The 10,352-nt window shown below is 51.8% G+C and overlaps 2 protein-coding genes across 2 annotated transcripts; one reads left to right on the top strand and one right to left on the bottom strand.

The window, feature by feature from the left end:
• Positions 1–528: 528 nt before the first annotated feature.
• On the bottom strand, positions 529–2,733 carry GUITHDRAFT_122419 (hypothetical protein; the record flags this gene model as incomplete). The annotated part of the gene is made up of 6 exons (XM_005818307.1): positions 529–597; positions 653–720; positions 1,135–1,223; positions 1,285–1,352; positions 1,400–1,482; positions 1,653–2,733. The coding sequence occupies 6 exons, from the start codon at positions 2,731–2,733 to the stop codon at positions 529–531; spliced, it is 1,458 nt and encodes a 485-aa protein (XP_005818364.1).
• Positions 2,734–4,651: 1,918 nt separating this feature from the next.
• GUITHDRAFT_156611 (hypothetical protein) lies at positions 4,652–7,676 on the top strand. The gene is made up of 15 exons (XM_005818306.1): positions 4,652–4,911; positions 4,953–5,382; positions 5,435–5,647; positions 5,734–5,815; positions 5,871–6,028; positions 6,075–6,210; positions 6,265–6,353; positions 6,413–6,457; positions 6,512–6,589; positions 6,642–6,704; positions 6,769–6,867; positions 7,061–7,121; positions 7,183–7,262; positions 7,362–7,399; positions 7,458–7,676. The coding sequence occupies exons 1-15, from the start codon at positions 4,808–4,810 to the stop codon at positions 7,507–7,509; spliced, it is 1,728 nt and encodes a 575-aa protein (XP_005818363.1). The 5' UTR covers positions 4,652–4,807; the 3' UTR covers positions 7,510–7,676.
• Positions 7,677–10,352: the final 2,676 nt, after the last annotated feature.

The raw sequence follows: 10,352 nt of genomic DNA, 5'->3' as shown, positions 1-10,352 counted from the left end.
ATTCACATCTGTTACCTGCCATGTCAACACCGCCTCCTCCTCAGTCTTGTTCTTGTTTCTTGATTTATGTAGTTGCTATCCATTGATTATGTGTGTTGTTGCTTCTCATACACCTTCCTCCTCCTCCTCCTTGTCCTCCTCCTCCTTGTCCTCCTCCTCCTTGTCCTCCTCCTCCTCCCTCCCTCCCTCTCTCCCTCCCTCCCTCCCTTCCTAGTCATATTCCCCTTCCATCCTCCCGTCTGGCCCCATTCTCTTACCATCTGGCAGGATCCCGTCGACCTCGCTTCTCAGGCGGGGCTTCAGGTCGTTTCCTCCCGCCCGGTCTGCCGCCTTTTCCCATCCTCTACTCATGTTGACGCTGAGGGCTGAGCAGGTGGGGGCAGGAGGCTTCTTTCGAGCAATCATCACTAGAGTTTGAAATCATCGTCGCTAGAGTTTGAAATCTTCTCCGAGCAATCATGAACTCAAGAACACATTTCGAACACGTTTCATGTTCCACTCCACGCTTCATGCTCCCTTCAACTTCGCTCACTGCCGAAGTTCCCGCCTGATAGCCTGCACCAGCTCTACCGTGTCCGGGGTTACCGACTCCTGATGCTGGATGGCGGGAGATTTCAAAATTTGATTTTAAGTGCAAGGAGAAGAAACTCACAAACAGATAAGACTCGTAGCTGTTCTTCAAGATCGCCACCGACAATCCTGATGACGGTTCACCGAAACCTGTGGAGTTGTCAGCTTTCCATTCGCGATAACTGCTCTAATGAAAGCTGATTCTGCTCCACAAGAGTCTTCTTCCTTTCCATGTCCTCGTCACCTTTATTTCTCCCGTCTCCATCCTTTCCATCATCATCATCATCATCATCATCATCATTATCATCACCACCACCACCATCACCACCACCACCTCTATCATCATTATCGTCATCAATATCTCCTCCTCCATCATCATCATCATCATCATCATCATCATCATCATCATCATCATCATCATCTGCTTCTGCTTCTGCTTCTGCTTCTGCTTCTGCTTCTGCTTCTGCTTCTTCTGCTCTCCTCCTCCTCCTCCTCCTCCTCCTCCTCCTCCTCCTCCTCCTCCTCCTCCTCCTCCATCATCATCATCATTCTCATCATCATCACCTAGACATCCCCCCATCCCGCTGTGAACCAACAAGAGACCATCATCTGGCCCTGCTATCGCTTCATTCCTCCAGGGATTGAAACCATTGCTACGAATCAACATCATCAGTTGCGATCTGACTACAAGGTTGTGAGGCGCACGACACATACCTTCTCATTGCGGGTCCTTTCTTTGACTTCTCGCTCACATTCGGGCAGGTGTTGCTGCAATCTTTGACCTGTGAAACTTGTCAACAGAGAAAAGACATCACACAAAATGTCTCACAAGCTTGTCGACTGTCTCAGATCTTGCAAGGGTCGTTCCGTCCGACAAGCTTCCCTTATTTGCAAGCGCTCCATACATCTTTGCTGCAACACATCCTGTAAGATGTACGGTATGCACAATCTATAGGACTCTTGTCTATGTTCATGCGTGCAATAGCTACAACTCGTTGTCTTCCTCCTTCAATTCCATGAAACTCTCTTCTACCTTCTGGTTTCCCATAACACTGTAAACTTCACAACTCAAGTCATCTCACCGACAGAGTAAGACGTGAAGAATCCATTTGAGCTTGGCAGGCAAAGGTTTCTCCAGATGTAGGAATTCCCAATCCCGGCAAACACCTTGGTCTCAAACACTGCAACAAACCATCGCACAAGATCCCTGAACGAAGCAACAGGACGGTTCTGAAAGAAAGGACGCGGAGGATATTCCAACATCGCAGTCCTGCTCTCCTTATCCACAGGCAGCAGACCAAGATACATCTCCCCTTCCACCTTGAGAACTTTCGCAATCCTCGACAGCACAACGTCATGGATGTGTAACTTCGCTGCTCGTTCCACGATCCCTCCAATAATCCACGAGAAAGAGACGTAGTGGTAACTTGCTAGGCTCCCAGGCTCCCATTCAGGCCTGTACCTCTCTATGTACGCCAGCCCTGCCTCCCACGCTCTCCTCCACCCCGTGATAGGAGCAGCAAGGTGCGTCATCACTACACCCAGCCCGATCCCCGTCATCCCAGCCCTGTGGGAGACAGCATCGGAGATAGACACCTCCTCCTTCCCTCCCTGCCCAAACTCTGGCCAGATGTCCGTCACATGCTGATCGAACTCGCACTCTCCTCTGTCTACACACGTCAGGAGCGCTGTCGCTGATACACCCTTGCACACACTGTAAGACATGAAGATCGTGTCTTTGGTAACCGGCTTCCATCGCTCTCCCCCTCGCAGAGTCCTGCACATCCCTCCACACACAGAGGCTACCTCCTCCCCATGCAGATAGACGGACACAGACAGGCCGATCTGCGATCCCCTCCTGATCTGTCGCTCCATCACCTCCTTGATCGCATTCTCCAGCTGCCTCCTGGACACGCCAGCCCTCGTCTTTGCCGCGCTGCTCTCCGTGCAAGAGGTAGGAGGCGCATGCTTCAGGATGTATTCGGGATCTGGTGGAGGAGCGCGAAAGATCCTTGGAGCAGAGAAGACGAAGAGGGTTGCAAACACAATCCGCCATACCCACTGCCCACACAGGAGAGTGCAGGAGAGTAACACGAGCGATGGCAAGGTGTCTACAACCTTAGAGATCGTGTTCGTTCTGAGCTGTTGAGATCGAAATGCCATGTTGCAAGCTGTCCTTCTCGTCACGCTAGCCCTGTACTGATGTCTTGCTCCGATGAGAACGGGGAGACGGGCGGGATGCGGTGAAGGGACTAGAGGATGGAAAGCAGATGCTGGATGAGGAGAACAGGAGAGGAGGCAGAGGAGCAGGTGGAGATATGGAAACGAGGAGAGAGGACAGCGTCGGAAAGACAGAGGACGGAGGAAATGAAAGAGATCGGAGAGCAGAGATGTACTAGGCAGCTCACAAGATTGAGTGAGAGAAGAAGAAGAATGAGGAGGAGGAGCAGGAGGAGCAGGAGGAGCAGGAGGAGGAGCAGCAGCAGCAGCAGGAGGAGGAGCAGGAGGAGAAAAATTGCCACGATAGCAGGTGCGCATCCCGGCAAAGCAGCCAGGAAAGGCAGAAAGGCTATTTAGAGATCTGTGAAATGCAAAACTTTCTGTCCTCTGATTTTGGACTATTATCCAAGTGAGGCGAGTTCAGTCACGGTGGGCCGGTCTTTACTAGTTTTAGTCTTTCCAAGTGAAGTACCGTACTGGGCTGTTACTAGCTCGTACTGATCTTTAACTAAAGTTTGAGTAAAGCTAGAGTCCTCTTACTAGGCTAGTAGTAGAATAAAACTCACTTAACTTTGAGTAAAAACCGTAGGCTGAGTTCGAGTCGGCGAGTCACACGGTCTTTTTAAAGTCACTGTGACAGCACGGAGCCGCTTTACCGTTACCGTACCGTTCTGAGCCTCAGTGACCGTACAGTCGGACGCCCCGGGGGGGGCCCGGCCGGCACAGGCTCCGGCCCGGCCCGGCCGGCGGCACCGTCGGCGGCCGGCCGGGAGCCCCGGGCGCGCCGGGGGCCCCGGGGCCGGGGCCGCCCGCCGGGCCGCCGGGATCGGACTCACAGCCTCGGAGTCACTGTGGCCCAGTGGGGGCGGCTGCCCGGCCCGGCCCTCCCCGCCGCTCGGTGGAGCCTAGCCACCGGCAGTGCCCCTCCCCGCCCCCCGGGCCCCCGGCGGGCAGTAAAGTTAGGCCCTCATTGGCAGGTTGAACCAACCGTCAGACGGTCCGATCACGCCGTGTCAATGGAGGCTGGAGGCTCCTCCCGGCGGAAGTAAAAGGGCTCAGCGGCTAACAGGCTGGCCCGTACGGTACTACCGTTAGTGGACTCCGGCTCCCGCCGGACCGTCCGTCAAGCGCCCCCCCCGGGCCTGGCATGACCGTCGGACGGCGGCTGAGTCGGGCTGACGGTGGTGGTCATTGACGTACTGATTTTTAACTTAACTTTGAGTAGTAGGACCGGGTCCGATCAGTCCGGCCGGTCACGGGCGGGGCCCTGGGACTTTCGAGGGAGCGATGGGGCAAACTCTCCTCATCCAACCGATGTCAAAAACTATTTTTAATTGGTAAAGCTCTGTCATCATCGTAGTAGAAGCGACCCCTTGTACGAAGAATCTCAGTACTAAGTTGTACCATAGAGTTTCCTGGTACTGCGTATCTGGTCAGCGGTACCAAAATTTCCCCCTTTACTTGTACTAGTCTTTATAAATGTTTTGATTGACTTTTTTTAGATAGGTCTATCTCCCAACCGCGCCTGGCAGCCACGAAGGGAATCAGATTGGTGGTCTCATCATGTACTCAAGATGGGGTGGGGGTCATTTTTTTGTTGAATCTACCGGTACAGTTCTAGTCATTTACGTGGGTTCAAATTACCATTTTTTTTACCAGGGGTGGGTGCGATTCCATTGAAAACAGATATATGAGGGGTAGGGGTTCTCAAAAGTACTTAAAGTACCGGGCTGTCCCTCTGCTCAAGAGCAATGTTCAGCAGGGTAGGGTACAGTAAGCTACATGTATGGGGTAGGGTACACATACTGCACCCTTTGTCCAGATCTCTCCCCCGCTTCCGTGTCCCTCGCGCCCCTTCCCTCCGCCGCTCCCCCCCCCCCCTCCCAACTCCACATCCCTTCCTCCTTCCCCGGGCCCCTCCGTCCTCCTCCTTTCCAGAACCAGACGAGATCCTCTGTCCTGAATATCTACACACTTCTATACTGTCCGAGAACGCAGGGGAATCCCTACCGTACCGATGTACGCAAGCAGCTTTAGGCTTTCTGGTCTCCTGCTCCTGACTCTGCTCGCCGTTGAAGCTCTAGCTTCCACGGCTTCAAAGCAACCGGAAGAGCAAAAAAGGTGTCCTCATCCTTCACTTTGCAACCTCTGAACACTCAGAGACAATATGCCCGTGTCGTCGACTTGTTGGAGAAGGGAATAAAGCAGCTGCTTGGAAGCAGTTCCAAGAATGAGATTCGTGCATTGAAGCCTCAGGGAAACAGCAATGCAAAGCTGCGAAACATATACAATGATCCATGCAATCCGGCACAAAACAGCTACATGATGATGGCTGACAGCCTCTTTGCAAACTGCAGCCTGATGGAGCTCGATCCGGCGAACCCTGCTCAGCGGAATGCGTTGTGCGCTTGCATGCAGCCGCTCATCAGCGAGATCCAGGGACTCTCTCAGGATCAGATGACAAACTTGAAACTTATGGACTGTAACAAACTCAGGTTTGTAAACTCCATGTGCACCGACACGACCTTCAATGGATGTCTGGACCAAGTGTTCGGCAACGTGTCGGCTCCAATGTCGAATACAAGTACACAGGTGCTACTCAAGACAACTTTGATGGGCTGGTGTCTGACAAGAACGTGTGCAGGACGTTTGTGATTCCTGCTTTTCAAGAGTGTATCACAACCTGTATCACGAGATTGACTTCATGTCTGGATCTGCGGAGGGACAAGTTCTCTCAAACATGTTCGATCTGTGCCACACCTGCACTCTCCATCAGATTGGCTCCGCATTGTCAGAGGACTCGACAGAGACGATGTATTCTAGGACTCAGCTGCTTTGCTCGTCCTGTGGCATGAAGGTCAGTCAGATGTTATTTGAGTCTTGCTCCTTCAAATACCTTGAAACTTGTTCGCGTGCTTTACTTTTTTACTGATGCCATGCCAGATGATGCAATTCATTACATATGACCCGCAAGAATCTTCGAGCCCGCTCATGAAGATGGTCGCAAACGATGGTTGCTTCATGGGTAACAATCCTCACTCAATCTCATAGCACATCGTGTTGATTCGTATTATCTGCAGATGAGAACTCCAAATATTGCATTGAGACCTTTTTGAATGGAGGGCACATGGTTTCAGACATAGCGGCAGCTTGCGGGTTTCCTCCAGATCCATTTGACACCTCCTCTTACAACTACATGGATTACATGGATGGTGGAAATTGCACCAATGAATGCAAGGTTTGTCTACAACCTAGGAGTTTTAATCTGACTTTGAATATGCAAGACGGCATTGAGCATGATGACGAGCAGCGGCTGCTGCGTTGGCTTCATGGCAGACATTCTTCCCCCTGGACTACGTCTCATGATGGAGAACAGATCGTTGAGCTGCGGTCTGCCCAGCCTCCAGGGACTCCCAAAATGTGAGCAAAACTTGAGTTGAGGACGAGGTAGTAGGGATAATATCTGACTCGTAGGTCAACCTTTCGAGCATTTCCATCTCAAGTTGATGTTGGAGAATGCTGATCCTGCTAAGTTCAATATGATGGACTCATCCATGGACATGGTATGCCAAAACTCAGTTGTTGCTCAATAGTTTGATCGTCCTTTGACTCTTGTTTGAAGGCGAAGTGGGACTTTGTCACAAGCTTTCCAGCTACATTCCAGCATGTACCATTTCGATGAATCTCCAAGTCGTGGCTGATGCTGTTGTGCCTGTATTAGATGCATGTTTCGCCTATTGGGCAGTTTAGCCCTTTTCTCTTTGGAGAGATTGCACTGGATGTGCTTTCCCAGCAACATGTGAGTTTCATTCAATTTTTCTCTTCCTCTCTCCGTTCTGACAATCTTTCAGCACAATCTTCTGATGGCAGAGCTTACCAAGGGTAATGTCTTTAATGAGTTTGCCATCATTCAGGTAGGAGGAGGAGGAGGAGGAGGAGGGAGAGGAGAGGGCTGGTGTATTGAACGCTTGCGAGCAGGGAGGCAGCCATCGAGGATGGGCAATGGATTGGGGACTCAAGATTGACCCCTACCGTCCTCTCTTGGTTTACTTGCTACCTGCAAGCTACCGCCATGACGTAAGTGAAACTGGCGGAAAGGGATGAAATTCTCCTGTCCTGTCCTGTCCTGTCCTGTCCTGTCCTGTCCTGTCCTCTTTCCTAATCTCTCCTCTCCTCTCCTCGTATTCTTCCTACTTCTCACTTCCCCTGCCCTCTGCTTAGCTTCTGTCCTGTCCTGTCTTCAACGGTGACGCCCTATGCCATCTCGCAGTGTGCCATCACCACAACTTGGAAGGACCTTGCCATGCAAGCTCCGGGGAGCTTCTTCACAGGTCAGTGAGAACAGGAGCGAGCTGCCTCGGTCCGTAGGGGTGATGGGTCTTTTTGTCCCAGGGGGTTTTGGAGCCAAAATGACCCACCAAAACCAAGTTTGGATGTGTGAGATTGTTGGGGGACCTACTGGGTTGGCCCCGGTACCCCCCCCTGACGGGATGGGGGGGGGGTTTTTGAGTTTTTTTTCTCCCCCCCCCCCCCCCCCCCCTTCTCCCACTCCTTCTCCCTCTCTTCTGCAGGCTCAAGATGCTTTCTGCTACGTCTTCGACGAGTCGTGGTACGTCGTGACGAGTGTACATCACACCTCTGCCTGACATGAGCTGTCGCATGAGCAGGAAAAAGTTCGTCCCTTGGGGCTATCAGGCCGCTCTTGGTATCCCACAATAAAGAGATTTGCTGAGGACTAGTAGGAGCAGCAGTTGTGATCATGTTCTGCGTTCAAAGAGTGCGTGTGGTCGACTACTACCGACTTTGACGGTTGAAGTACTAGACGTTGACCAGTTTTGCCTAAGTTGCCATTAAGTGTTTTAGTTCAAGTAAAGTACGTACCACGGATCTAAGAAAGAACCCGGACTGAGCCTACGGGCCGCAGTGACGGTGGCCGCCCAGTGGGTCTCGGGTGACTGCCACGGTAGGGCGATAAGAGAAAAGTCTCTTTTTCAACTTAACTTTGAGTAAAGAAGACAGTTACTACTGTTACTCGGATCCAGCCTCCTCCGAGTCTGAGGCCCCGGCAGTGAGCAGTGCCACGGTGAGGCCGGGCCCGGGCCCGGGCCCGGCCCCGTGACTCTATCGAGGGCCGGGTGGAACTTTGAGTGAAAGTTGAGAATCCGAAAAGTTTCAAAGTTGTGGGGTCCTTGTCGCTGTTCATGAGGTCTACACTGACATGGCAGCGGCTGCTGCTGGTGGCGGCGATGGCGGCACTCGAGCCCTCCATGTAAGGGAAGGGGAGGGAGAGGAATAGGAAGGGAGCATGAAAGAGCAGAGCTATGTAAGAGGAGGAAGAGAGTTTGATACAGAACCGAGCATGACAGAATAGAGTACTGCTGGAGGAGCTCTTGCATCGAAGAAGCCGGCCTCTGATCCATGTGCTGCTCAGGGTTGACGGCTGGACATGCTTTCCTTCGATGAGGGTGATTCAAACTCTGTTCTTCATGTCCTGCTTTCTGACGTGACAGTGCAAGAGTTTTCCCCTTTGCGCTCAGGCAACAGCATGTCTGCCTTTCACCAGGATGCTGTCCCATCTTCGACCTCTGTCCATGCATCGTCGCTCCAAGGTTTCCATGTCGGCAGCAGGTGCAAGAGGGGAGGAACTACTCGTCTTGCCGCCTGACCATGATCTTAGCGGAAGCATCGGAGCAGACTCTGCGACGAGACGTCAGGTTCTACCAAGGTGCACAAGGGAAGCTCTGCGCACCATGGCTGATAAGGCAGCACGAAGATATCATGAGCTGTGGGGACGAAGACTTGCGCGTTAAGATTGAGCTTGCACTGACTACACTCATGGTATGAACTCAAACCATCCGACTGACGTTGGTGGGACTGGCTCACTGCTCTTTCCTCCTCTAGGACTCTCTCCGTCTCTTTGGTCCAGAGTTCAACCTAGTCTCCTTCAATGGCGGGAAGGTGCTGCTGAGTTCAACGTGTGCTGTTGGGAGACTGATGGGGAGACAAACAGGACGCTGATGTGATCTTGCACCTGATGAGGGCAGCAAGTGCAAAGTATTGCAATGATACGAATACACACCATGTGAGGGAAATGTTATTTGGTTGTTCCACTTGCATCCCCTTCCTTCGTGTCTTGCTTTTCCTTCACTCTTTTCTTTCTTCCTTCCTTTTCATTTGTTTCCTCATTTCCTCCTCCCTCCTCCTCCCTCCTCCTCCCTCCCTCCTCCCTCCTCCCTCCCTCCTCCCTCCCTCCTCCCTCCTCCCTCCTCCCTCCTCCTTCTTTCTTACTTCCTTTTTTCTTCCTGCCTCCGCCCACTTTCCTGTACGCCTATCGTTTGCTGATTCTTGGCCCTTGCTTCTCTTGATTTCTATCATTTGTTTTTTCTGACAACAAAAACATAGAGGCCGCGAATGGTTTATTTTGAGAACCCAAAAGAATTCCCAGAGGAATATTGATTTATCATCTCCTCCAAGCATATAACGTTGTCTCCAGATATGTCAACATGTTGAGAATGTGATTGAACAGTATGACCTTGAGTTGTTGAGGTCAGTGTAGTCATCAGATTTCAGAATCCTCTCCGTTCTCGGTGATGTGAGGAATGTCTTGCAGATGCGGCAAGGGGATCAAAGGCTCGTTAATCGAGCTTGTTGATTCATGGTGATCTTTTGACTTGTGTTCCTTTATCCTCTTCCTCTCTGTCGGCATGTTTCTGTGTTCCTACACATTCTAACCTATCTTCAAATCCTCGTCCTCGTCCTCGTCCTCGTCCTCGTCTCGTCCTCGTCCTCGTCCTCGTCCTCGTCCTCGTCCTCGTCCTCGTCCTCTTCCTCCTTCTACTCAACACGAAAGTTTTCTGTTGTGTGTTCTGACAGAGTTTCTTGTCTGCTTTGTCTCAGCTCAAAGCCGATGGCATTTGTTCTTGGGACCAGACAAGGAGATCCAAACTGTGGTGATCAATCAAGGTTGGAAGATGATTATCATTCTGATGATGATGATGATGATGATGATGATGATGATGATGATGATGATGATGATGATGATGATGATGATGATGATGATGATGATGATGGTGGTGGTGGTGGTGGTGGTGGTGGTGGTGGTGATAGTCATCATGACGACGATGATGAATATGATGACGATGAAGATAGAGAGGGTTGTTCATGGTTTTAGAGGTTGTGGTGGTGATGATGATGATGAGTAGGGCTGATGATGTTGCTTGCTTCGTGTTTCTGAAATTCGACATGTAGCTTTTCCCCATCATCTGCCTACATGCCTCCTTTTATGAGGGTGAGAACATCTTTACTTGTTTCTTCTGCAAGTTCAGTTGGAGCAGGTGAACCCCATCATCGACTGGAACTATGGGCATGTGTGGAAGTTCCTCAAGGTGGGGGGAGGAAGGAGAGGGGGGGGGGGAAAGAGGGTGGAAGCAACAGGAGGAGAGCAAGGAGGGAGAGGCGAGGAGGGGAGGGAGAGGGGAGAGGGGAGGAGGGGAGGAGGGGAGGAGGGGAGGAGGGGAGGAGGGGAGGAGGGAGGAGGGAGGAGGGAGGAGGGAGGAGGGAGG

Source organism: Guillardia theta (assembly GCF_000315625.1).
Source record: "Guillardia theta CCMP2712 unplaced genomic scaffold GUITHscaffold_329, whole genome shotgun sequence".
Classification (NCBI taxonomy): domain Eukaryota; class Cryptophyceae; order Pyrenomonadales; family Geminigeraceae; genus Guillardia; species Guillardia theta.
Note: the sequence above shows the minus strand (reverse complement) of the source record. Positions and strands in the feature narration are given on the sequence as shown.